The sequence below is a fragment of the Ixodes scapularis genome, unplaced genomic scaffold, assembly GCF_016920785.2.
Source record: "Ixodes scapularis isolate PalLabHiFi unplaced genomic scaffold, ASM1692078v2 PGA_scaffold12__126_contigs__length_90152505, whole genome shotgun sequence".
NCBI classification, from domain to species: Eukaryota; Metazoa; Arthropoda; class Arachnida; order Ixodida; family Ixodidae; genus Ixodes; species Ixodes scapularis.
The window spans coordinates 6,733,038-6,759,225 of record NW_024609838.1 but is presented as its reverse complement, the minus strand read 5'-3'; the positions used below and the strand labels follow the sequence as shown (position 1 = coordinate 6,759,225).

At 46.6% G+C, this 26,188-nt stretch overlaps 2 protein-coding genes across 2 annotated transcripts; both read right to left on the bottom strand.

Moving 5' to 3' along the window:
- Nucleotides 1–3,953: 3,953 nt before the first annotated feature.
- On the bottom strand, nt 3,954–6,933 carry LOC8031512 (4-aminobutyrate aminotransferase, mitochondrial). Its single transcript, XM_002405926.4, has one exon. The coding sequence runs from the start codon at nt 6,750–6,752 to the stop codon at nt 5,241–5,243; it is 1,512 nt and encodes a 503-aa protein (XP_002405970.2). The 5' UTR covers nt 6,753–6,933; the 3' UTR covers nt 3,954–5,240.
- Nucleotides 6,934–10,718: 3,785 nt separating this feature from the next.
- On the bottom strand, nt 10,719–11,334 carry LOC121835327. The gene has a single exon (XM_042289398.1). It carries the CDS (start codon nt 11,332–11,334, stop codon nt 10,789–10,791), a length of 546 nt encoding a protein of 181 aa, XP_042145332.1. The 3' UTR covers nt 10,719–10,788.
- Between the last annotated feature and the right edge of the window lie 14,854 nt (nt 11,335–26,188).

Below are 26,188 nucleotides of genomic sequence, written 5' to 3'. Positions count from 1 at the left end.
TTGGGAGGAAGGACGATGCACAAACATATTAGCTTATAGTTGTTTTTGCTCATGTTTTTTTCAACGCAGACAAACACTGAGCCACTTTTTTTTTCCAGCCACTATAGACCTTTTTATCTCGGTAGTTACCTGACCGGCGGACGGGGGCGCTGACACATGTGGCTCCATAAGGTGGCTTCAGTTTGGTTGGTTTCGGTTTCAGTGAGCTCGCGGCTGTAATGGTGTGTTATGTCGTTCCACTTATTTTTGTTATATAAATGTATCCCTCCTGGTACAACAACCAATTATACTGTGGTAATCGGCCACCTTGGGAGCTACCACGTGGTTATGAGCCCAAATTGTAGACGTTTTGACAAACACCTTCATCTGATCATGTTCGTCAATCGGCCAAGTTCGGCAGCGAAACGACCGAAATGATGCGGGAGAAAGATTACCAATGTCTACAGTCATACTGGACGTACCAGCCGACACCTTTCTATGAAAGTAAATGAATGAAGAGTCTAATGCATGGAGGCACAGTGAAAAAGGAGATCGACAGCCTGTCTAACAATGTGCTTAATTGCAGAGAACAGATGAACTTGCAAGTGTGCTCACTGTTCGATTTTTGAGGACACCAACGTTTTGTGAAGATTTACGACTAAAAAAACCCCCCTGTAATGATGCATAGAATTAAAAAAAGAAGTGATAGTGCCTCTATCGGTTTCTTTAAACAGATTAAGTACTCGAGAGATGTTTCAATGATCAATCCTAGGTTGAGTAGGTAATTTTTAATTAGCGGTATTGCAGCAGATGTTGACCTTAGGAAACCCTCTTATGTGGACGTTTCCTTACAACATATTTCAAATATGAGATAAGAGACAAACCTATCAAGTGAAGTGCTACATCTGTCTTCCGTATAATTGGTGCAATAAAAATAAATGGCACAAGAGAATTGACCTTGAGCAAGCTTGTCTGAAGTCGAATGCCAGGCACCACTTCATTGCTTTTTGTAGACTAGATCTTTATTTGTTTGAACAGATGCAACGTCGGCGACATTGATGCCGCTTTCAGCAGCGTCTACTTTCAATGTCCTTTTCCGCGGCTTTGAGAGTGTATTCGGCATCGACAACGCTGCACTTGAGCGATTTCTATGCAGATGGCTTTTCTTCGACATTACATATGGTGTACCTAGGCGCTTTTGTCAGGCACTCACAAGCTGTCTTTTACCCGTTTTTCACCCTGGGAGCCAACCCTTTGTGTATACAAAAAAAGTAAGTGAATTGGATATCTTAAGAATATTTAATGACTGTGGACATGGGACCTAGCGCAATGTATAGTTTCTTTAAATTAATGTATAAATGTATCAAGCGAATGTTCATACCGCAAAAATGATTTCCCCATATAATCAAAAGCGACTGTTTTGAATTTGTTATAAAGGCAGAGCACAATGATTTTAACAAACATACATAGTAGCTCCTTGCATTGACTATATTTGCCTTCTTTAAGATCATGAATCCATGTTCGTAAATATACTTTGCTCTTCTTAAGCCACTATTACTTACACAAATTTGTACTCGTCAATAATTGGCCTCTCAACCCTCGTGTACATACTAAATGTGTGCCAGTGTTAATGCCGATTCGTTTCCTCCAGGGTGTCGAACCGGAACCGAACCGAACCGAAAACCGAAACCGAACCGGTATTTTTTCCGGAACTGAACCCGAACCGTTATATTGTTATTGCGATGAACCCGAACCGGAATTGAACCGGAAAAAAAATAACGGTTACCGGCTCATGTCAAAACGGTTCGGCAACGTGCTGTTGACAATGAATGTGCTATCAATGCCATTTGTTTTTTAAGTGCCGTCAACTGACACACACCTCACTTACATATTTTTCTTCTTTACTCAGTCTTAGGAATATAACGCTGCATCCATGAATCTTGACATAGGAACCAGTATTGCGCTGGTCGCGGCTTGCACGGAAAAAAGAAAATTAAAAGGCTGTGCAAAAAAAAAAAAAAAAAATCGCGTCACGGGATTTTAATTTCTTACAATCTCGTAAATCCTAAATGCTGCTGTGTGCTCATTTCATAACACGTTTCTAGAACGTGCGAGTTCTTGAAGCTTGCTTCCATCGGAATGAGAAAAGAAAAGGCCGTGGAGTTTGATAATAATGCATCCGGTTTCGTATAGGCACTTAGAAGCTAACATATTTGTGAGACAGCGAACTCTTCTATTTTAATATTTATGCTATTACGTCCTTCTGGCATTGCGTTCGATGAAGTGTTTTTCATATTCCGTATGTTGTTTAATGAAAACTTCTTTAAGGGTCTAATTTGAGTTATTGAAGGCTAGTTCAAATAAAGAAAGCTGTATTTTCTCCCCACTGTTCCTTCAATTGCTTACACGCCGAGGTGGCGGGATGGTTAGCGAGTTCTACTTGTAAGTGGGTTTCTAAGGAGGTCGCGGATTTTACAGCTACTGCGTCGGACCCAATTAGATGAAGTCCGAATGCGTAAACGTCGGTAAGGTAACCTTTGAGTGCACATAAAGAAACCATTCCTGGTAGAAATCCCTGAGCCTTACACTACGATGTATCCCGTTTTGTATGTGCTGATTTCAGATGTTTTATTTGTAATTTATTTTGATGTTGCAATTTGTCATTTATAATTTCCGAACCGGTTCACGAACCGGTTCAGCGCCCCGAACCGGTTCGCGGATCGAAGTAATCGAACCGGAACTGAACCGGAACAAAATAAATTTACCTGAACCTGAACCGTAACCGAACCCATATTTTTTTCGGTTCGACACACTGGTTTCCTTACGCGTATCCGGTACTCCGAAGTATCAGACAGTATCAGTATCAGACGGCACTTCACAAAGCAAAGTAAAACATTGCAGTATAACGCAACAAAAAACATGAATGTGACGACTTGGCCAAGGCGCGAGGAGTGACGAGTTGAAGTCACCTTATTGCGGCTGCGTCACCAGACTCAAAGATGGCGGTGCCCATGTGACGGAGGGTGAAAATGTGTATACCCAGATAAAATGACCAAAGCATATGCGAGGCTAAATTTGACTGCTATAAAACACTACCTCCCACTTGTATGTAAATCATACACAAGGAAAGGAATGATGTAAAAAAAAAGATTGGTAATGGTGACTCTACGGATAAAATCTCTAGGCAATTGTATAAATCAGGCTATCGGGTAGAGAGGGTGTCTTTTGCACCAAAAGTGGGAACTGTGTTTAGAAGAGAAGGGGAGAATGATCCGATTCCTTTTGTTCAAGTTTGTAGGATGGTCGTTGCCTTAGCATGTCAACCTGCAAGGTTGTCCCCATTCTTGCATTGTGCAATGACGATTGTAATGCTCGAACTATTTAAACTACACTTTTTCCTTCTGTGTTGGTGTTGAAGACCTAAAGTTTGACACTACATAAAGAGGTGGACTAAATAAACGAGTTACCCGAGTTCATGACGTCCTGTATATTTTGTCCCTTTTACGTCTTGATGTTTACCTCGTACCCCAGTCTCGGGTTAATGCAGCATGGTTAATATTCACCAGCTCGCCTCCTCCCTTAGTTCTAATGTGTTGTTTACTTCCAGCTTGGCTGCAACCTGAAAGCTAGATGCCCACTGGCAACTGCTTATGATGTGCTGTAAGCACTCTGGTGTACTCTGCCCACACCACATTAGGCAGCACAAAAAAGATGTCTTGATTATCCGAGCCTCCATTTGAAAATGTTTTCTAATTCTTCTGTTTGATGCCTTCCGGGTATCCACCTGTTTTTTGTATCCATTGTTTGATGATGCACGGTATTGGAGCTTGCCAGCCAGAACAGAGTTCATTTCCATATCGTGCTGTATCAAATTGCCCATCATTGAGGGAGCCCCGTTTCATAAAGGTAGCAAGGTCGGTAGACAGAAGAGTGTGTGGGTCTATTCCTAAATTGCTACATCGCTTGACAGAATGTGGACAGATATTGAACCTTTATTCCTTAAAATATTAAAATGCGCTCGATCCAGTTCTGGACAAAATCAGTCGCACTAGTTTTCAGAATGACATAAGACAGATGAGGATTGTGACGAGCGTGTTGGAACAGATGGAACAGTAAAAAAGCGCAAAACGAACAGACGGACGAAAACAGACATGTACTTGTACATGTCTGTTTTCTTTCTGTTCGTTTTGTGCTCTTTATCCATTTGACACCCCTGAGCAATAACAATGTAACCACCGGGATAAGTAACAAGGTTACAAACAAATAATATATACTGCACATTTGTTAAATGTATACATAAAAACGAGATGTTAAATTAAAACACAAGTGCTAATATGAACATCTGTTTGCGTAAGCTACCCAACATAGAGGAACAATTTCAAATGTATGCCACGCAGATGATATCACCGCAAGTGGGGCTCAACGGTCTGGCAGACTCAACAGCTTGGTTGAAAGGCAACTGTTGAGCTCTGCTACCTTCTGCTGCAGATAAGCATTGCACGAAGACCTGGCTGGGCAGTTGTGTAAACTAGCAATGCTACTTGAACCAAGTGGACCTTCTTAAACTTCCGTACATGCTTGTTACATAGGCAGGCACTTTTAAGGAATGTGACAACAAGAAAGGTGGTACACTGTTGTTAAAAACAAGTATGTCAGGAGAGTGGTAATACTCGGCAGAAAGGTACACAGTCATTTCTTCATTCCTCATTACACTTGGCTGTCCATTCCCCTCGGCATGCTTACAAATGCCTGCCTTGTTTACTGTAAAAACCCTAACTGGTGCAGGAAAAATACTCGTCTAAAGCATAGCTCTCAAAATATTTTGGCGGTATAAGCCTCGAAGCAGTAATAGCAAGGACCTATAAACTGGGGGAAAAAAAGCTGGCCTGGTTAAAAATAGCATGCTTGCATTACCACATGTAAACCTCGCGGCTTGTAAAATGCCAAGAGGGTAATAAGACCTGCAAGCTGACGCTCTTCTCGCAACTTTCAAGACCTCCTCAGTCACTTGTTCCTCTGTGCTGTCAATTAACAATGAACAAATGACAACACCAACTGGTCAACATCAACAACAAGATGCCAAAAAGGCAGGTCGATAGGCGAGAAACATTTAGACCAATTCGAGATGTGGTCGGAAAGAGAGGTGGAAACAGTGGTTGGAGTTTTGTCGCGTCCTCCCAGGCTCAAATGCGTTGGAACATATCCCATCAACAACGGCCCTTGGGGCATACTCTGAAAAGACGAAAATGCAGCATGCTTGCTCAGAACATATCGGAAAGAACTCTCTCGACGCGGTCCAGCATGATGTCTGCGTGCTTCTTCTGGAACGTCAGTGCTGGCCTGATCCTGAAGCTGTTATTTCCGCAGCCTCCGCAGTGAACTCCCTTGAGGTGCATGGCCAGCACAAACTTGTTACGGTCTGCTTCCGTCGGTAGGTCCACTGCACAGAAGGTTCCGCGACCCCTGACGTTAAAAAAGGAGTTTGGATGGCGCTTCCCAATCTCCTTCAGCCCCTTCATCATGTAGTCCCCTGTTTCTACGACATTCCTGAGGAGCTCCTCACTGTTCACAACCTTGAGGACCTCTTGGACGAGCAGCAGCTTGGTCGGGTCACCAACCCAGGTGTTGAAGATGCGGTAGGACTCCTTGGGACGGACGTGGCCCTTGTAGAAGTAGCCGCCGGTCAGCATCTTCTTGCTGAAAGTGACGAAGTCGGGGGAATCCTCCGCACCCCAGTGCTGGTGAGCCCAGAACCGACCGGTGGGACCACAGCCGGTCTGGACTTCGTCGCAGATGAAAAGGACGTCGCTCTGTTTGGCGAGCTTGAGCAGACGGCGGAAGAAGTCGTCCGAGGCGTGGCGGTCCCCACCTTCGGCCTGGATTGGCTCGACCACCAGACCGGCCACGGGAAGGCCCTTCTTGCGGTACACGTGGAAGAGTTCTTCGACGTGGGCCAGGCTCTTGTCGTCCTCTTTACGGTTGTCCGACTCAAAGTCTTCTAGGGGGTACCTGTACTGCGGGAAGTAAGCGATGGGCCAGTCGAAGGACGGCACGTCCAGTTTATGGATGGCCTTGGAATGCGTCGTGCTCAGGGCCCCGAAGGTGCGGCCGTGGAAGGCGCCGTCGAAGGACAGCAGAGAAAGCCTGGGGCTCCCTGGGACTTTGTTGAATCTGCAGGAGTGCAGCTCTTCCTCGGTGGGCGCCCTGCCGTCGCGCTCTCTGGCGATGTAGTTGATGAACACGGCCTTGTAGGCGTTCTCGTTGGAGCAGGACCCGCAGGCCATCGTCTGCACCTCGGCAAGACCCGAAGGCGCGACGGACAGCAGCGCATTCTTGAGACGGGACACCAAGTCGCTCGGAGGCAGGATCCCCATCGCCGGGCGGTTCACGAAGGTGGCAACGTTGGCGGGGTTCTTGACGGCCGCCACGAGGGCCGGGTGGTTGTAGCCGAGTGGCAGCGACGAGATTTGCGTGTAGATGTCCAGGAAGGCGTTGCCGTCCACGTCGTACAAGTAATTTCCTATCGACTTCTCGTAGTCCACGAACATCTGCACGGCGCCCGTATTCTGGATGGCGTTGAGCTCGCTCTTCAGGGCCTCTGATTTGGGCCCCGGGAAGGAGGACGTAAGCAGCCGGGGTTCCGTCGGTTCCGCCGCAGTGCTGCTGCCGCCCCATCGGCACGCGACAAAAGATTGGCGTCTGCTCGCGGCAAGCAGACACGCGCCGAGGCAGCGCGACGCCTTCGCTGGCAGACTGTTGAGCACGCGATGCATCTTCGGAACGTCCGCCGAGAAGCTTGTGGCTTGGGCAGATGTTGTGGGGTTTAGGGAACAGGATGCTGGCGGCGATCTTCTTTTTCAGTACGGTTCCACTGCGATCGACGACACCGAAACCAGCGCATTTATGCGCAGGCTATCGGGCCAGCGCTGATCGGGCGTAGTTAGATCAGGGACGTCCGCTAGGGCAGCTCCGCGGCGCTGTTGTCGGGAAATGGCATTCTCAATGCCGTTTCAATTGGAGCCTCCGAGGAAGCATTTGTCGGGCTGCTGTGAGGAATATGTATGCCACATTAATTTCGTCCGAGATATTCGTGCGCTAAACAAGAGTTAGTTTAAAAGGCATGGGTGTATTTACTTACATCCGTACTGTTCCACAGAGGATGCGCACTGACAATATTAGTATGATTTAATCGACGTTATATATAACCACGAATGTCGAAAAACAAAAGGCCGAAAGCGAGTATGCGATTGTTTAAGCTCCGCATTCAGCGCGAACTTTATGCCCTTGCTAACAGAAATGTGAACGCGCAAGCACGCGCAGAACATGAGTGAAAACGGTGAAAACCAACGAGGTACCAATCCGCTTTTCGAGGGTACAATAAATTCAACATGCTACTTCTACAACGCTGCAAAAAATATCGCCAAATATCAAACGCAGATACTGCTCGGTAAATATAATCGCGATGTTCCGCTGGAAAGCGAGCGGTCAGGGGGGTCAGGGTCCCGTGACGTAGACTATCGCACTACTGTATTTTCTATTTTATTTTCGAGTCCTTTTAGAAGTAACACGACTTTTGACTGGGCTAGTTTGTTGCTATTAGACATAATTAAAATAGCGAGAACTTGACAAGGAAAAAGAAGGCACACGTCTGGCGTTGCGCCAGTCCTGTCGTACGTGTACATTTTTTGTCCTTGTAAAGTTCGCGCTATTTTAACCATGCCCTTAGATGATTTGCCTGGTGTAATGGCCTACAACACTGATCTCTATGACAATTGCTGGATCGCGTTTGCCCGCTCCGCGAATGCGGTCACTGGCGGCCATCTTTAGGTAGAGTTATATCACCTCTAGCCAATGTAAGCTGCTGCAGCCGCTATGATCCATCCACGGCAGATAGCGTTTTGGCAGGTGGGTTGGCAGGCTGCGGTCAAAATAGCATGGGTGATATTGCGTGCTTGATTAAAATTATTTGACGAAACATGTTTTTGAAACCCGGCGTGAACAGTAGTCCGGTTTTTGAGGACCTGGTAAAAGTTTCACAAAATCGCAGCACCGGGAGAAAAGCAGCACAGCACGTATCAAAAGTCGCATTGAAAGAAGCATCGAAAGCAGACGACGGTACGGAGTCTGCTTTTGATGCGAGCTGCGCTGCTTTCCCCCGGTGCTGCGCTTTCGTAGAACTTTTGCCGGGTCCTCAAAGATGAGGCTACCGTTCACGCCGGGTTTCCATAATCTGCTTCGTCGAACAACTTCAATCAAGCACGAAATGTCACCCACGGTACAGTGTACTAGATCTACGGCTATTTTATGGCAGCCTGCCGCCATTGCGCTGTCCGCCATTTTACTATGATGGCTAGAGATGATATAACTCTACCTAAAGATGGCCGCCAGTGACCGCATTCCGGTCCATAGGAGGAGCTGGTCAAACGCGATCCAGCAAATAGACATAGAGATCAGTGGCCTACAACGTCCTCCGTCCCCCTTGCCCGTCCCCAACCCTTGTTTTTTTTACTATTTTACATTAATAAAAAAATAACTAGCAATAAAAATGTCATCGTATGCACCCACATCTTTGTAACCGCAATTTAAAAAAAAAAATAAAGAGAGGTTTATGTTGAATAAAAATAAGAAATCTTTTTCTCGATATTAAACCGAAACTAAGACGCACTTTTGACTCTGACTGGTAAAATTTGTTTCTCCAAAGTAGATGACAAAACTGTTTTGTTTCGCTTCATTTTAAAGCATTAAATTTTTTTTTTGTCAAAATTATAATTTATTTAAAACAGGCACCATCTAACTTCTGCCTCTCAGCAAGTGGCTGAGAGGCCGAAGACGCTGGAAACCCTGATAACCTATCAGCGCCATGCTGTGTCCGAAATCGAAACCAAATCGCTCCTTTCGCTTCTGTACCATCTGTACCAAGGTATATGTACATGGGTAGCGAAGCTTCCATAGAAGCATAGAGATCATATACTAAAACTAGAGGAAAAGGTCCGCCATTTTCCCATACATTCTGGCTGCCGCAAGCGGCGGACCATGCAGGCAGACCCTCTGGGTCCCAAACACGGTTACATCATCAGAGCAGTTTCGTGAACTTCAACAATCCACGAACTTACCGGTGGAAAGATACTCGCGTTCTTTTCGAAGGTTTCTTTTTGCATAGCGCGCAGATGTACGGCCTCGCGTTAACGCTAAACTAAACCATATACCCGGCTTCGCTGGTGGGGCGCGGCTGGGCGCGGTTGAGGAATACGAAACTGCGCGACCACCAGATTTCCGAGATTTCGACAGAAGGGAAGTTAATGCAGCGTAATGACTTTATTGCTTTTTATAAGCGTTAGAGTAGTTCAGAATTTAGTTTACGACGTTAAATTATCACTGTTTATATTGCTGAGAGTTTTCACTCTCCGTGTTTCCCATGGCAACGTTGCTTTCTTTCTCTCGTGTTCTGTCGCTCTCTTTTGCGATCGTTCACTCGGGACCCAGGATGTCGGCGCACGGGATTTGCCACTCCTCCTCACCCACCTTTACCCCCCTGCATAGAAGCCCACATGTCGAAAAAATGGCGGCCCATGGAGCTGCTTTAGCGCCATCTATGAGTCGTGGGGACACTTCCGGCGGAACAAAAAATCAACAGGAAATGACGACATTTCCGGAAAAAAATTGTGACGTCATGCGTGCGTGCGGTTTGGCGCGAAAATTAAACAAAACTAATTCCAGAGATCACAGGTAAATGAACGACATATACACTAAAAAGTCTCAAACATAGCTCCGTGTTTGAGCTTTGTTTGACACTTTTTTAGTGTATATGTCGTTCTTTTCACCTGCAGTCTGGGATTTTTCTTGGGGTGTTTACACCTTGTGTTTACTCTATACTGGAATACTGGATCGTTTACACCCTTATTTGCCCTTGCTCTTATATTTTGTTCGAAATGCTTTTTTTCTGTAGCCGACTTTGTTAGCCGACCTGCTATGAGAGTAGTTTCATTTCGTCACAACCATCGTGTCTTTGCACTGTGGTCAAACTCCAGCCGCAGTGTTTTGCTTTTTGTTCCTTCAGGATCCCTGGGAAGTATGTGAGAAACCTTAAAGCAAATTTTGTAATGTCACAAAAAAGAGTGAATCAAATTGCTGGAGTGTGTTGGGCGTATGAAATACACAACAGTAACTCTAATGCAAGTCCAACGTCGCTTTAACAGTCACGTTTTATTTGTTTTATTCCCTTACAATCATTCACTCAGATTACTCACTAGAATTATACAATCGGTATCAACTATTTTCAAAAGGTCATGGTCGAAGAAAATTAGTAGATCGGTACATAAGGCACACTGTTACAACATAAGACATTGTACAATCGGCTGGATGTTGTGAGGACATTGACAGTTGATAGGCAGCCACTAATAACTCGGAGGTTCCACAGTGTTCCGACGACAACTAAGGCCACCACTGTAATACACAGAAAAGCTACACTTTTCTACACATTCCTTGGGCAAGGTACCATAATGCTGAAAATATCTTAACTTGCATCTGCTGGTGCTGCTACACTGCAACGCAGCGATTGTTTGGTGCTGGTCAAGGAAGCCAAGTGAAGTAAACCCTCTTGGAGCCCTGTGGTATGCTGCACTTCATAAGCCAGTTTTGCTTCACAGCTTTAAACTTTATATATGTGAATAAGTTAGAAGACTACATTACTCCTCAAGAAACCGAAGAAAATGAAAGGCTCGAATAGAACATGCCTGCACTGCTTTAAAAAGTACTCTGGGTGGTCTCACATACGTAGTCTGCGCACTTGCAGACTAGCTTTACACTTTGCTACTGTATGAAATAGTCAGCATTTCTTTTTCGCGCGAACCAGTGCAGAATGATTCTGGCAATCAGAGAAAACAAATTATCATAAACACTTTCGTCACATACAGTCAGAGACTTTGAAATCTTCTGGTAAAAAAGGACGCAAAGAGTCCGTCCTACGTTCTCCTTTGAAATTAGGTTGTTGATGCATGTCTCGAAGACTTCCTCACAGGCTTCAACAAATAATATGAAAGAAGCAGAAGGAACTGAGAGGATTCCAAAGTGGGAGTCGGCAGTTCCTTTCACACTAAAATACAAGAGCACTTGATTTCCCTCAGAAAAACACGCATTTTCTGTCCTCAACTCATATTTCTGGGATGTTCCTACACAGGAATGAACCTTGAGGAATTTCGATGCCAGCCACCCAGCAAAATAAACCATGTTCTCTCCTATAGCCAAAGTGTAGTTTGAAGGCGAATCGTCTGCCGTGGTAAGAAAAACTGTGCTTCCTAAGGCAAGACGAGGAGAAGGTGCCAAAAGGTCTGCTGGGAACGTAGCAAGGAGAGACATGTCATCAGCTCAGTTTGATTTTTCCGACAGCTTGAATAGGTTGCTAATCAAAAGGTGCCTGAACGCAGCCTGAAATTGACGGAAAGTGGAGTTCTTGTTTGCTCCTGATTTTGAACGTATAACAGCAAAAGTGTTTTCAAGGGTGTCCTGGTTCAGATGGCGGCTTAAAAGGTGGGAAAAACCGCAATTAACCGCGAGGTGACTGCTGAGCAGCAGTAGAGACCTAACTGTTAAGCAGAAGCCACGAATGCAGTGCGGCTGCCTTCCACATCCGAGTACTTGCAGGCTCTTAAAAACCAGAATGCACTCTTTCAGAAACTCCTCATGGATAGAACCGTTACAGATTGCAGAGGCATATGGCGTCTTTGCAGATTTCTGCGAGATATCTAGGCTGTCAAAGAGACGGTCGATTCTTTCAACGAATCTCGCGGTGTGAACAGCTGTGGCTGGCAATTGCTAAGAAGTAACAAGGGCATACATTGCAGCTGCGCAGTGATTGCTAAACACTTGAGCTGCTAGCTTCACCGACATCTTTGACGAGAAGGTCAAATTAAAATGCTTCTCCTTCAGCTTTGGCATACAACCGATCTCAAGTTTACGGTCCTTTTCATAAGCTTCCTTGATGTAGGAACTTTTCACTATGTAATCACCAACTTTTTAGTCGTATTTAAATAACATGTTTCTTAGTAACTTCAAAAAATGCGGAGGATCGAAAAAAAAAAAGGGGGCTTGCCATTGATCTCTACGTAAGGCTTTTCGGCAGTTACGATGCTTGAAAAAGAGACACGTTCTGGCACCGTTCATCGCATACAACAGCTACCGGCTTCAGGCCAGCGTCCACAAGGGCGCTGTAGCACTGGAAAAGGAGATATTTTAGTACATCTGAAGGTGTGCCTTTGTGAGCAAAAAATAGCCAAGCGGCTGGTTCCACGGTGTTCCGACTCCTTTCCCCATGAACATGAGAGCCTTATTTGCCAGTTTTTTGCCTTGCTGTCCACTATGTTCTTTAAGTCTTCCAAACCTGTCAGACGAGGGGTGGTATGAAAGCTCTTTTTTGATGTGCATTTCATCAAAGACTATGCTGCAGGCCCGATCGGCTCGAGGAAAAGAAGCTGCCCGCCTTTTTATCAGCTCAAAAATGCCAGGGTAAAATCCAATGTTTAGTTGCACACACTGAAGCCATAGCTGCAGTGACCTTACTGATGGCAGCCTGAGCAGTCGCCTGCGATACTTATAGCCTTTGGGGCTATGAAAGTAGAGGCCTAAAGCCAAGGCTTTGTTGTGGCTGCACCATCTCTGGCCAAACCGGCTCACATTGCTCATTCTAAGCTGGGCTTCAACGAGTGCGGCGAAACGAGGAGACACATGAACGCGGACACTCTCAACGACTTCGGCAACAGTCCTCATCTGACTTTGTCGTTGCAGCCTTCTTTGCAGCCTCTTGTTACGCTCTTGAAGCTGTCGCACCTGGGCTCTCATGCGTCCACCTTCTTGTTGCCGATGCTGCGGCTTTTGCAGGGTGCTGCAAATGGACAAATGACCCAGATTAGGTCTCCAAGAAAAACTTTCAGTCGCCATCAATTTATTAAATATGTAATCTATTCACGCTCAAGAACATTCTTCGATGATCTGAAGTGTCTTTAAACAAGAACCGCAAGTTTGACAAATTACACATGCAATTCAAGTTTAGAAAAGCAACAGTACATCTTTATGTTGGACTAGGCGCTTCATGTTGGCCAGAGACCTGATAGTCCAAAAAGACAAGGGCGCACACAGAAACATGCAAGTCAGAATAGGCATTCAAACTGTGAAATGCATTTTCTTAAAGCTTGACCATACCTTACTTATGCCCATGGCATTGTAACAGTGAAGCGCTCGCACAACAACAGGCGACTAAAGCTTTGCATATAGGACAAGGGACCATGACAGGCTCAGCATCACACACATATGACCACGGCAGCTTTTCGATAACTTTAAAAAACACTGTCTTACGTGAGGTTTTGCGGGAAGACTTATGATTCAGTGAAACCGGTTCAGCTGTTTTGATTTGACGGTGTTAACACCTGCGTGTGGAACATTTTTTTTGTATTTTTGTGTGCTTGACAATGACAATACCGTGAAACAAAAATGTGGTGAACTTTGAACAAACTTCGATTTGTAGCTGCCAGCTAGTCGGTCTGGTGTTATGTGACCCTTTGCGTCATCTGCTCTCAAGATAAAGTTTAGTATCCCCTGGTGTTTTTCGAGCCTTGGCTTTTTATTTTTGCGGCCTGATCTTTTACAACTTCACGAAAAAAAAAAAAAAAAGTTCGCATCATAGAAAGCATTTACATTTGTGAGAAGGCCCAGCAGCACAGCCAGAAAGAGAGTCTCTAGGCGACGGTGAAGTAACCAAAATCTCCATGTCAGCCACGTCCCCGCTGGACTCTTGAGCAGGAGCAGCATCTTGACGTAGAGCGTAGATGTGATGGACCGCAAAAAAAAAAAGAAAGCTTTACAGTTTTTACAAAAAAAGCTTTTGTAAAAACTGCAAGTAAGAAAGCAAGTTTAAGAGAGTGGAAAGTTGGACGAGTTGGTCGTTCATTTAAGCTGGCAGAAACAGTGCCTCTCTGTGTACTTTTACTGCGCCTGTCTGTATACTCCTTTTTTCCTGTTTTACGTCAAGTTGCGCTGTTTCTACCACTTGAGAAAGCAACCTCACAAAGAAAAGGGAATAAAAAAGATAGCACAAACAATATTCGGCCACCACTTATTATTGGCCCCTAGTCGACTGTTCTCTAGTAAGGTGCACGAGTATGTGTGGTCCAATGAAGCCACAGAAATCCGCTCTGCAAATTTAATGTGAACTTAGCAAAGGAGAAGAGGAAGTCCTCCCTTATTCCCCTATTTGAACGGATAAAAAGTATATTCACCTTCTTTTATGACAGGTTTAATTCAGAAGATTGGTCGTCAGGGTGACTACAGGAACTCCACCAGTCTGAGTGGCCGGAGTATGTGCAGCTCGATGAGGCTGGCGAAATCCTCTCTGCAAGTTTAGCGTGAAGTTGGCCATGGAATAGTAGTTGAGTTCCTTCCTATGTGTCTATTCTAACACACGACAAAGAAAATCACCTTGTTCCCACGAAAGTTTAATTTCGGAAGACTGTTCATCAGGGTGACTACAGAAGCTCCGTGAGTCTGAACTGCCGAAGCATGTGTAGCTCAATGAGGGTATCAAACTCACCTCTGCAAATATATGGTGAATTCGCCTATTTTAACACAAAATGTAAATCACTTTCTTTCATGGGCAGCTTTATTATGGAAGACTGGGTGTTGGCAAGGCAAAAGATGCTCTGTGACGTTGATTATGTCACCTCAAGTAAAACATGTCATTATAAACGGGCCTGAAATGAACTTCTAGCAGTACCTCTGTCCATGTTCAACCAACTTTTCCCAGCTAATCTCACCTAGTTCTTTTGCAAAATGCTCAAGTCATGAGGACCATGAGGTAATGCAGTGGTGCTGGCAGTTGCTGCCACTTTATGTTAGTTTCAGTGAAAAAGCTCACCATGCAAAACTGCTGAACCTGGAGAGCTTTTGCTGGAAATGTCGCCATGTGTCGTCCCTGCAAATAATATAAAAATGTAATGAGCCCACAAAAGCAATATTTCAACCCCATGTGGTAACCACTTTTAAGAGCGGGTTAACCATGCTTAGTCACAAAGTGCACGGAAGGTTTATTGGTCTGCTTACCACACTTGGCAACGCATTGTGACGGAGGTGTCCAGGGCGCAGAAGAGCTGACTACTTGAAATGTAAGGGGCAAACTATACCCTGTCTCGTAGCTGCCATGGAGTCTTCCCCTGTAGACTTCCGTTGTTGCAGAACCGAACCCAGGCTTCGCGCCTGCAGATAAGGCATGGTGCTATGAGGGTGCCGTGAATACTTACGAAAAGAAAATGTAGCCAAAATGTCCACAAAGCAAAGCAAATCAGTGCAAGGACCTTAACAAATGCATGACATCACTGCTCTGTGTACATGATGAAGAGTAAAAACACGAGTCTTACGCACAGATGCCCTATTAATACGCCTCGCAAGTGGGCTCATTTTCGTCTTCTGCGCATGAGAAAGGAGGCGCGAAGGTGGGAGAGGAGGTTGATGACGATTCCGGCTAAGCTCCGCCCTCGCACATGTCGGGGGAGGCCGGGGGGTAAACAAACATCGGCGTCGGCCATGGCGGCCGTGCTGTAGCGGCGACCGCGAGTCTTTTATTTATTGTAGCCCGGTTAAAATTTGCCGAGTTCAAAAGATCGAGCAGCTTTGTGCACCTTACGATTCCTCTGTCGTCTGCTAGAAGCATTTCGAAGATTCCAAGATGAAGATGACGAAGAGCATCAAGAGAAGGCGCTTGCCTAGCCTCGCGATTGAAACGCCGGTTGCGCCGGTCACCACGAGACCGCCGCCCGATTGTACCGGTAAGTTGCCTTTTATCTTGTGCTTCCTTTACGAACACAACAGATTTTGCCTTCTAGCAGGTCTTTAGAAATCTTGTGTGGCGGAGTCGATAGGCGCTATTAATCGAAAAACAGCCGAGAATGTGGTGTTTTCGCGATCCTCCGAAGCCCATTTTCGCAGGTGATATTTAGGAATTTCGACTCGAAACTGCACGGAGGCCGTATAAACTATGTTCCGTTTCATTTTAAATACGATCGAAGTTAAATCTACATGGGCGAGTCCCGAGCTTTGATCATAGCTGCCATGTGCGATCTTGCAGTGCGTTCTCGCGTTTGTAATTTTCTCTTCGTTCGCACTTAGATGAGACGCAGTATAGTCATACATCGTATTTGGTATAGTAGTCTACTATACCAAATAGTATTTGGTATAGTATTTGGTATAGTAGTCTACGGTTGTAATCATGGCACTGTAGAAAAGCACAGAGCTCAAAACTTAAAACAAAAACGCGATAGTTTTTTTTTTTTTTTTTCTTTCAGGAATGAAGTTGGAATGGCTGTTACGTGTAATACACTGAACCAACTCGGACAGTACAAATTTGCCGTTTCACATTACCCAGTATGAGTGAATTGCCAACGAAGTACCGATGCCGCCTTTCTGCAAAATGTGTTGCGCAGTGTGTCTTCGAACCACATCGACGCTGTCAGTGTCTGACGTGTTTTTGTGTGTCGCTTGTCTCCTTTTTCGTTCCCATACCAAGATGAAAATTCGGATATCGTGCACTATCCAAGCCTAGCTAATGAGCGCCCCATGGAATTGACACGGGAGTAAACAATGGCTAACATGTACATATTTTTGTTTTGTTCGCTCAGCAGACTGGGACTGAGTGTGTAAGTGACAAACTTTCTAATATCATTTGTCATTTCTAGGTCCCAGATGGACTGTTGACATCCAGAAACACTCCAACAGATGGTGGTCATACAGCGATTGTGAAGAATGTGAAGACAGTCCCATTTGGATCCACATTCCTAGTCCACTCATTGATAATCTTTCCTTGTTGCATCAATGCCCAAGTATGCCAGGCACCGAGTGACTACTCGCATGTGTTAGTGATGGTGGCTTGCGAGGCTTCAGTATTGTCGCTGCAGATAGGGCTCACCCCCACACCAAAGCTGTTGGTGGTGTACCTTTCCATGGAATTGTTTGGTTGATCCCAATTTCCTAGAAGCACCAATATTCAGTTTGGTGTGCCTTGCGGCTGAAGTAGATTCATGTCAGCTGCTTTGCATGAGCCACTTGGAAACTGTTTGGACTGCTCTAAACCACTTGTAATTGACCTTACCTGTTGTGTCCATGCTAATGCTGAAATGTAAAGTTCACTGAACCAAGTTTTACTAATGAACCAAAACAATCAGTGGAAAGGATGAATGGCTTTATTCGTTTTCTCGAAGTATACACTGTTTCATACATAATACATGATGCTGGCAACGCTACTTTCATTAGCGGACAACTTAGTCTACACTTTGTTTCACGATAGCTTGGTGAACTGTGAAGGCTACGGCTCCTGCGACCCAGTAAGAATGTCGGAGCGAGGCACATGGCAGCATGTCACAGGAGCGTCCGTGTCACCGCGCCAAATGCAAGGACCACCCACCAGAACAGGCTGTCGTATGCTCAGAAACCAAACGAATTCGGATGGACGTCCACTGCAGCAACATTATCGTCCGCTAGAGTAGCAAGGTCTTCAGTAACACTTTTATGAGGCAACCACATGCTCAATTTGCCCATGAATCTGTGGCGGGTGCTAATGCTAGGGCGATGTTTTGAGCGGAACTGGTCGATTCATGGCTACGATTGTTTGAACGTCGATCACAAGCCATGTTTTTCTCAAAAGTGTTGATCTATATTAAGTGTCGTTAATAAGTAACATATGTCTTAGTCTTTCTTCAGTGTCGTGTAGTGTTGCGGTCCGAAGAATCCGACGGCAACACTACTAAAAGAAGAAGAGAAAAAAAAAAGCCTAGAACTATGTTTTGTCGCAGATGGCGCTCTTGCTGTGGCGATAACGAGGACTCGACCGTGGAGTGTTGTCATGTGCCTGGCTCCGATGCTCTTATTGGGTCGCAATGTTTGCCAAGTGACCGTGAAACGGAGTATAGTGTCTCACCTGTACACGCTATAAAACAAATGAGATGCCAGGTGTAGCCACTTTTGCAGCTGTAGCCCTTATATTATTGCTTGCTATGCTGTTTGGAAGAATACATAAAAAGATCAGCTTACAAAGCCAAGTCAAATTTTTTGCACTCTTGCATGTTACGAAAATAAAAGCATCACGCCTGAACACCAACATCTGTCTCTAAATTATTCCTTGCTGAAATGAAAAATAAATATACTGTGAATATGAACCAATACAATCTCAAACAGGTTTAAGAATGGATTCAATAAACAATTACTTCAATCTGCAAGCTTGAAATCGAGTATGCGTGTGCAATAAATACCCTGGTTTTTCGACTATCCCCGTTGACACTTGTTCTCGAAGGATAGGGACTTCGTCGATTTCACGGCAGTTCAAGCATTGGTCAGGCAACATGCTCGTGTTTATAGTTTCGGCTGTGCTATAGGAATAACAAAGGTGAGTTGTGTATTGCCGAGTCAAAGCAGAACTCTCAGGTCTAAAAGGCTTCTTAAAAATGCACTAAACCTGGTTTTGACTTTATAATCACATGACTCGAACATAAACTACTCACTTCACCAAGTCTAAGGATTCACAAATAATCTGTGAACATGTATTCTGCTTTTATCTTCATTCACTTATGAAACTGGTTGCGTATTTAAAATATCCAATCAATCTTCCACACCTCCCCATTGCGAAAAGGAAGAGGGAGATTCGTTGGCTTTTTTTTCTCGCCAAATAACAAAAAAAAAGGAATAGGTTTCAATGTGCACATTACGTTGAAGTGGGACAGTTACGGAAACAAATTTTGCATCTTCAAAGTTCATGAAGTAGGCAGATTACTTTCAAGTCATAAGAGAATAAAGTCAGAAACAACTTCAGCTCGCCTTCAATCAGATTTTCCCTTTAGATCCAGGGACGTTTCACCTTCATAAGGTCATCAGTAGCAATTGGCATCCATTTAGGACTCTGTAATGGTAGATGTACAAGCTTGACCTCAAAGTCGCAGTACCCTCCTTTCATGTGCTTGCAGTGCGACCCCCTCGTGCACTTGGTCCCAGACGGTCAAGCTGGTGCTGGACAGGATGTCGTCCCCTGTAAAAGAGTCGTCCCAGTAGTCAAACGATCCGGTTACACCCTGAGCAGCGTATTTGTCCTCCCATGCCATTACCAACTTAAAATCAGTGAAAGCCTATTTTGAAGCAATAGAATGCATAAATGAACATGTCTATTCCATTCCCTTCGTACCAAACACCTGCCAGAATCCAAGGGATGCAAATCAAAATAAATAACATTGCATTATTTGCTCTTTTGAGACTCGAACTTAAACCAACTCAAACACTACCACAATTTTAAAGCTGGGAACTTTGAGGACACCTCTCCATATACTGAGATTACATGCTTGTCCCACTCCTGGCTGGTCCTCATCCTGGCTTGTCCTCAGCAGGGTTGGCCAGCGTGTTCCCATACTCCTGGGTTTTTAGTCTTGGAAGTTAAAGCTTTGGTTTTTGTCATTGCTTGGTTGCTGGTAGATGCTGGAGGAAGCTCGTACTGCTACTTTGAAACATCAAGTTTACAAATTGAGCACTAACCCATATTGATGGCCAGATACAGAAGCTAGATTTGTCATGTCAAGGAGGTTGTCATAAAACAGTGGGCACGGGACTGAAATTAGCGGCGGAGCGGGCGACCGAGGCGCATTCGGGAGTATCGAAGAAGACAAGGTGTGTGAGTTTTGCGCGAAAGCAGGATGATTGGCCAGAGATGTGAGAATGTGGCGTCGAGAGAACTTCAACCGGGCTGACTTCATGACTGTTATCTGAGCCACATTAACCAGAAGAGAAGAGAGAGTAACAAGTGAACGACGCACTACGGCCGAGGAGGTAATTGACCAGGTTATTTCACCCAAGCACCACAGTAGTCATTTCAACGACCAAAAAAAAAACGTCCAAACATCAGCACAGCAATACCAGCAGCGTGCCGAGGAATCGGGTTGTGTGTATATTTATACAGTCTCAAACTCGATCTGCCTCAACGGGCAATGACTCTCTCAGCTGTAGATGACCGCTAGCCTGGGGCCCTTAACGTGCATCACGTAGTAGTGATACACGACCGCACGCCGGTACAATGCTCATCCAGATCGAAACGGGCAAATGTGGGGCTTGAACACACAATCCTGGGTTCTGCAGCGCGAGCTTTCACTCCACATTCTCCGAGCTGGTGCATGGAAGCCCCCTCGGCCACCAATTCCCCGGTGCCAAGGAATAACATATAATAAATGACAACGATACAGTCGTCTGCAACAGGTAGCTTTTCAGTGCCTTGAGCAACCAGGTTGAGATAATGTGACACTTTCCTGCCATATGTGGCTTGCAAAATAGAGATGTAAGTCATAAAGCAAGTAATATGAATTTTTTTTTTTACTAAAGATATCAGCATTTGTATTTGGCTTCCACAACTTCTGAAAGCTACCTCTGAGTGCATAGAGTGGTTTCTTCATAATCTTACCTTTATGGAGAACTTCCCAGCTGGTAACGGGGCCGTGAAACGCAGACCCCCTGGAAGTCGCACAGGCGCCGAGGGCATTACACGGGGCCTGCAACATGTCCTCCGAGCCCGGCAGCCGGTAGATTAGCCCGGCAGCCGGTGGATTCTGTTGGAATGATGGGGTAGGGGGAACACAAGCACTTGCAGATTAACGGACCTAAGAAAACCAGTAGGCAGGTACGAAAACATGCTACTCGCCGCCGCAGCGTTTGCCTCACTGGCGCTTTATGGTGAAACAAATCAGCGGCGAGCGACTGATGGAACACGCATCAGAAGATCAGTGCGTCTTGAGTGGAAAACCTTAGGACGGCGCTTTATCGCGCGCGTGAAGCGTTGGCTTAGCCAGGTTTTTTTTCACATGAGCGAATGACATTTTAGCGAACAGCGACATTTCAACGAATGGACGTTTTAGCGAATAACGGGGGCGCGCGTTAACCCATCCGCCGCGCTGCGCTTTCGCGGCGACAGTCTGCGGCGGATCATAACAAAAATGTGAACTCATTTGGCCCACCCGAAAACGCCGCTTTGCGGCGTCCGACTGTTCGCTAAAGTGTCATTCGATGAAACGTGGGCGTTCGCTAAAACGTCATTCGATCAAGAGAGTGCCTCCCATCTGTCGCTGGGGGGAAAGACTAAAAACAGACGACTGCGCACTCGGCTCGGTCGTACCACACCGATCGCCTAATCCGCTGCTTTTCCGTAACATTCCGTTTTACTTTGCTATACTCCTTTCACGTGCAACTGTTCCGTAACATTCCGTTTTACTTTGCTATACTCCTTTCACGTGCAACTGAACTGTTTGTGAATGATGCGAAGACCTCCAAGGGCGAAAAAACAGCGAAGAAACCTTGTTTCCGCTGCACAGGCTCGCACACGCCGGATGTCTGCAAGCATATCAAAGCAACTTGCACATTTTGCCGCAAGAAAGGTCATCTGGAAGAGGCCTGCTTCAAACGCAGAGCCCAGCGCAAGTCCCAAGAGGAATCGAAGTGTCGCACGCATCACGCGGACGCAACAGAGCATGAGACGCATGGTGATCTTTTTGCTGTCAACAGCGTTACCCAGGGAGACACCTCGCGGGTCATCGCGGAGCTACTCGTGAACGGACGACACCTCGACATGGAAGTGGATTCCGGAGCTTCCCACTCCATAATCAGCTCCGAAACATACAAACGTCTTTGGCATGGACGACCTCCTAAGCTAGAACCTTGCGACCTCTCCTTGTGCGTCTGGGCTGGAGACAAGATGCAACTAGCAGGCAAGGTGCCGGTCAACGTACGATTCAAGGACAAAGACGCTCGTCTGGACCTCTACGTGGTTAACGGAAAGGGAGCAAGTCTGCTTGGTCGGGACTGGTTTCCTGCGTTGAACATCCAGGTTTCCGGCGTACACTCAGTGTCTCCACCAAACCTGGAAGATCTACTGAGAACCCATGAGCAAGTGTTCCAGGGACAGCTCGATGTTCATGTCGGCGAACCGCTACACATAGACCTCAAGCAGGACGTAGCTCCAAAATTCCTGAAGAGTCGACCACTGCCTTTCGCTCTGCGAACAGCAGTACATGAAGAGCTGAACAAGCTTCAGGCCCAGAACATTTTGGAGCCGGTAAAGTCGTCGTCCTGGGCAACACCCTTAGTCATCGTCCGAAAAAAGAACGGTACACTACGGCTATGTGGGGACTATCGGTGCACGGTCAACCCGGCACTCAAGGCAAACGCATATCCGCTTCCCACAGCACCAGACCTGTTGCCCATCGTACGGGGAGGAAAGATCTTCTCGAAGATAGATCTGCAACAAGCGTACCAGCAATTGCGAGTGGACGACGCCACAGCAGAGTTACTGACTGTAACGACACCGATGGGGCTCTTTCGCGTTAAACGAGTTCCTTTCGGAATTTCGGTAGCGCCTTTGCTGTTTCAACAATTCATGGACACGCTGTTGTCAGGCATCGAAGGCACGGGAGCATACCTTGACGACATAATGGTCACAGGGGCAACTGAAGAGCAACACTTAGAACGCTTGAAAGCCGTTCTTCAACGCCTCGCGGAAGCCGGACTTCGGGTCTCCCAAGCGAAATGCAAATTCGGGGTTCCAGCGATAGAATTCCTAGGCTACCACGTTGACGCTAATGGAGTGAGACCAACCGCCGAGAAGGTAAAGGCCATCACGGAAGCCCCGGAACCGAGCAACAAAAAGGAGCTCCAAGCCTTTCTTGGAATGCTGAGCTTCTACAGTCGTTTTCTGCGGAACAGGGCCTCCACCGCCGAAAGGCTGCATCGACTGCTTGACAAAGACGCCAAGTGGCACTGGGGGAACGAAGAGCACAAGGCTTTCAAAGAGCTGAAGGTGCTGCTTAGTTCAGCACCCCTGCTCGCTCACTATGACGACAAGCGGAAACTTGTTTTGTCTTGCGACGCATCACCATACGGTGTTGGGGCAGTTCTGTCGCAGCTGGACGACGCCGGAGAAGAAGCTCCAATTGCCTACGCATCCAGAACACTGGGCAAAAGCGAACGTAATTACGCTCAGCTGGATAAGGAAGGTCTAGCCATCATCTTCGGCATGAAGCATTTCCACCAGTACGTCGCCGGGCGACAAGTGACCGTGTACACCGATCACAAGCCACTTCTGGGGATAATGAGCCAAGGTCGACAGATTCCGGTAATGCTGTCACCACGCATGACCCGATGGTGCCTTCTACTTGGCTGTTACGACTACGAGTTGTGTTACCGACAAGGCAAGGCGCACCAGAACGCGGACGCACTCAGCCGTCTACCACTGCCAATTATGAAGGACGAAGCCGCACCACCAGGAGATGTACTTATGCTCGAAGCAATGGAGTGCCCACCCTTGACGGGTCAACGCATCGCGCGTCTGACCAAGGAAGACTCCGTTTTGTCAAAAGTCTACCAAGGACTACAAGACGGAACCACCACAAACTGGACAGGAGACGAGTTCGCACCGTACAAGCGCAGAGAACTCGAGTTGGCAACACACAACGGCAGTGTGACGTGGGGGGCACGTGTTGTTCTACCACAAGCAGCACGCGAGCAAGCTTTGAAAATGCTGCATGCCAACCACCCGGGTATTGTTGCCATGAAAAGTACTGCTCGGAGCCATTTCTGGTGGCCAAGGCTTGACGCAGACATCGAAGCAACCGCAGCTGCGTGTGAGACGTGCCAACAACATCATCGGGCCAAGTCTACGGTACCAACGCCTGACTGGTCACCTGCCACTCGACCCTGGGAGACAGTTCACATCGACTTCGCCGGTCCAATCGACGGGATATCGTACCTCATCGTCGTTGACGCTTACTCGAAGTGGTTGGAGGTGAAGCCGATGCACTCCACGACGTCTACACGCATCATCGACGCCCTTCGCTCCACCTTTGCAACTTTTGGAGTACCCAGAATCCTTTTCTCCGACAATGCGCCAAATTTCGTGTCGAACGAAATGGACGAGTTCGTAACGAGAAACGGCATCAAACACTACACCAGCGCCCCATATCATCCGGCCACAAACGGGCAAGCGGAGCGTATGGTGGGCGAAACAAAAAAGGCCCTCCTGAAACTCAAGGAAGGAACAATCCAGTGTAGAATCGCCAGGTTTTTGTTCAGGCAGCATACGACAGTTTCAACCTCCACGGGGAAAACACCCGCCGAAGCAATGTTCGGCCGACGGATCGCCACACCTCTCGATCTCATGAATCAAAGCTCGTCGACAAGCGAAGACCGAGAAGCTCCGACGGACGGAGTAACGGCAGATTACTCGGCAGGCCAAACCGTCTACGTGAGAAATTTCGGTGGAAGACCAGCATGGGTTACCGCGGTAATCATGAAACCGCTAGGTATTCGATCCTTTCAAACAAGAACGGAGGACGGAAAACTTCAGCGGCGGCACGTTGATCATATTCGCCCCAGAAGATCACACTTGGAAACTCTAGAGGGCAAAGAAAAAGCTTCGCCATTCTTAATCTACCCAGCCACGGAGGACATAGACGAGTCACAAATGACACAGCCCGAGAACAGATGCACTGGGGACAATAATGCTGACGTCCAGTACAGAGGCACCATGGACAATAATGCTGAAGTCCAGGACAGAGACACCGTGGACGACAACGCGGACGTCCAAGCAGACCCCGGTTCAAGGACTACCCGAGGGGGTCGCCAGATCAAGCAGCCAGCACACTTTAAAGACTATGTACTGGGTGTTAATCAAGAAGGGGGATATGATATATATCGCGGTCAAGAAAGACGAAGACGAGGCTCAAGAAAAGCACGCGCGCACCCGCGATAGCAGAGACAGCCTGATTCCAAACGCCATGAGCAATGGCTAGCTTCTTTTCGACTTAAACTGTACATAGTGTAAATAAACGCAGATTTAACAGGAAAAGATGTATTAAAGGGTCTCCGCCAAAAAGTAGAAAGGCTCACTCGCGTCGCACATCACCGTGCTGACGTTGGGGGGACTCACATCAACATCCGACCGCCGGAGACCGGGACGCATATAGGTGCTTCGTATGCTCCCAGGGTAAATTCTTTCGCGTCAAACGAAGTAACGTACATTTCGAGGTATTTCCGGTCTCTTTTTTCCGTATGCCGCGTCACCGTTCAAGCAGTAGCAGCGGATTTCTGAGAGCCACAGAAAAGGCCTTTCGCAATGGCTGCGGAGAAGAGACGACACCGCTTTGTTTACCCCCGAGCTCCCGCCAGCTCCCGCCCGGAGCCATCCTCCAATCAGAGCGCACGAGGTGACGTCACGCCACCGGCCTGCGCGAAAGAGCAGACGGCTTTCCCTCCACGCCGATGATCACGACACTAGGCTCCTCAGAGCCAGTCCGGTACAGGTAAATTTTAATATCGTGGGCACTTTTATAATGACGGCATACAACGCTGCGAAGTCAGAGTGATTTCGAACTTAAAACATTCCTAATATAACATATTACGCCTTCAGGTGTAGTTTCTTGTGCACATCCAGACAACCCTAATAGTTTTAGGTAAAGCTAACAAGAGTTAAGAGGAGACATCACACAGCAAGCATGTTACTGACAGTAGCGAAGTCTCACCTTCGACGAGGGAAAACCGGTGCAGCGAGATGCCAGCCGTGCGGGTATTGCTTTCACACATTTCCACGGAGCACCGTTTCTTTGCGTATCGCGCTGTGCTCATCATCGCGAAAGGCGTTGAGCCCCTCTGGCGCAGTAGCGTCCAAGATCCAAGCATACGACAGCCGAGTTCCCGCGCAGGTAACTGGGCTAATCACGCCCGAGCAAACAACAAAACTCCCGAAACGGTGTTAACTGCCGCTAAAACAATTAAAAGCGAAGAGCACGTGGAGGCCCAAACACAAGCAAGCAGACGGACGTCAGCAGACTGCCTTTCCGCGCGCCCACGAGGTCTACAAAAAACTGCAAATATCCTTTTTGCTACTGGCGTACAGAGGACGCTAATAAGAAGTATGCATAATATTAGCAAAAACAAAAGCAGTTTTGAATTTTGTAGCGCGTTAAATATGATTGATATTGCCTAATAATTATATTTAGCTTGTTTAAAAATACCAATGATTATACTTCTAGTCACAAACTAATTAATTTTAATAACGTTTGTCCCCTCCTCTCCTAGTCGCGCTTCAATCGCATCCTTCACGTGACCCTCCAGGTCGATGTCGCTGGCGATTTGTTTTGAACCGCTTTTTGGCCGAAGC

Excerpts from the sequence above, each read along its gene's own strand:
- LOC8031512 (XM_002405926.4), bottom strand. The coding sequence starts at position 6,752 with ATGCATCGCGTGCTCAACAGTCTGCCAGCGAAGGCGTCGCGCTGCCTC.
- LOC121835327 (XM_042289398.1), bottom strand. The coding sequence starts at position 11,334 with ATGTCTCTCCTTGCTACGTTCCCAGCAGACCTTTTGGCACCTTCTCCT.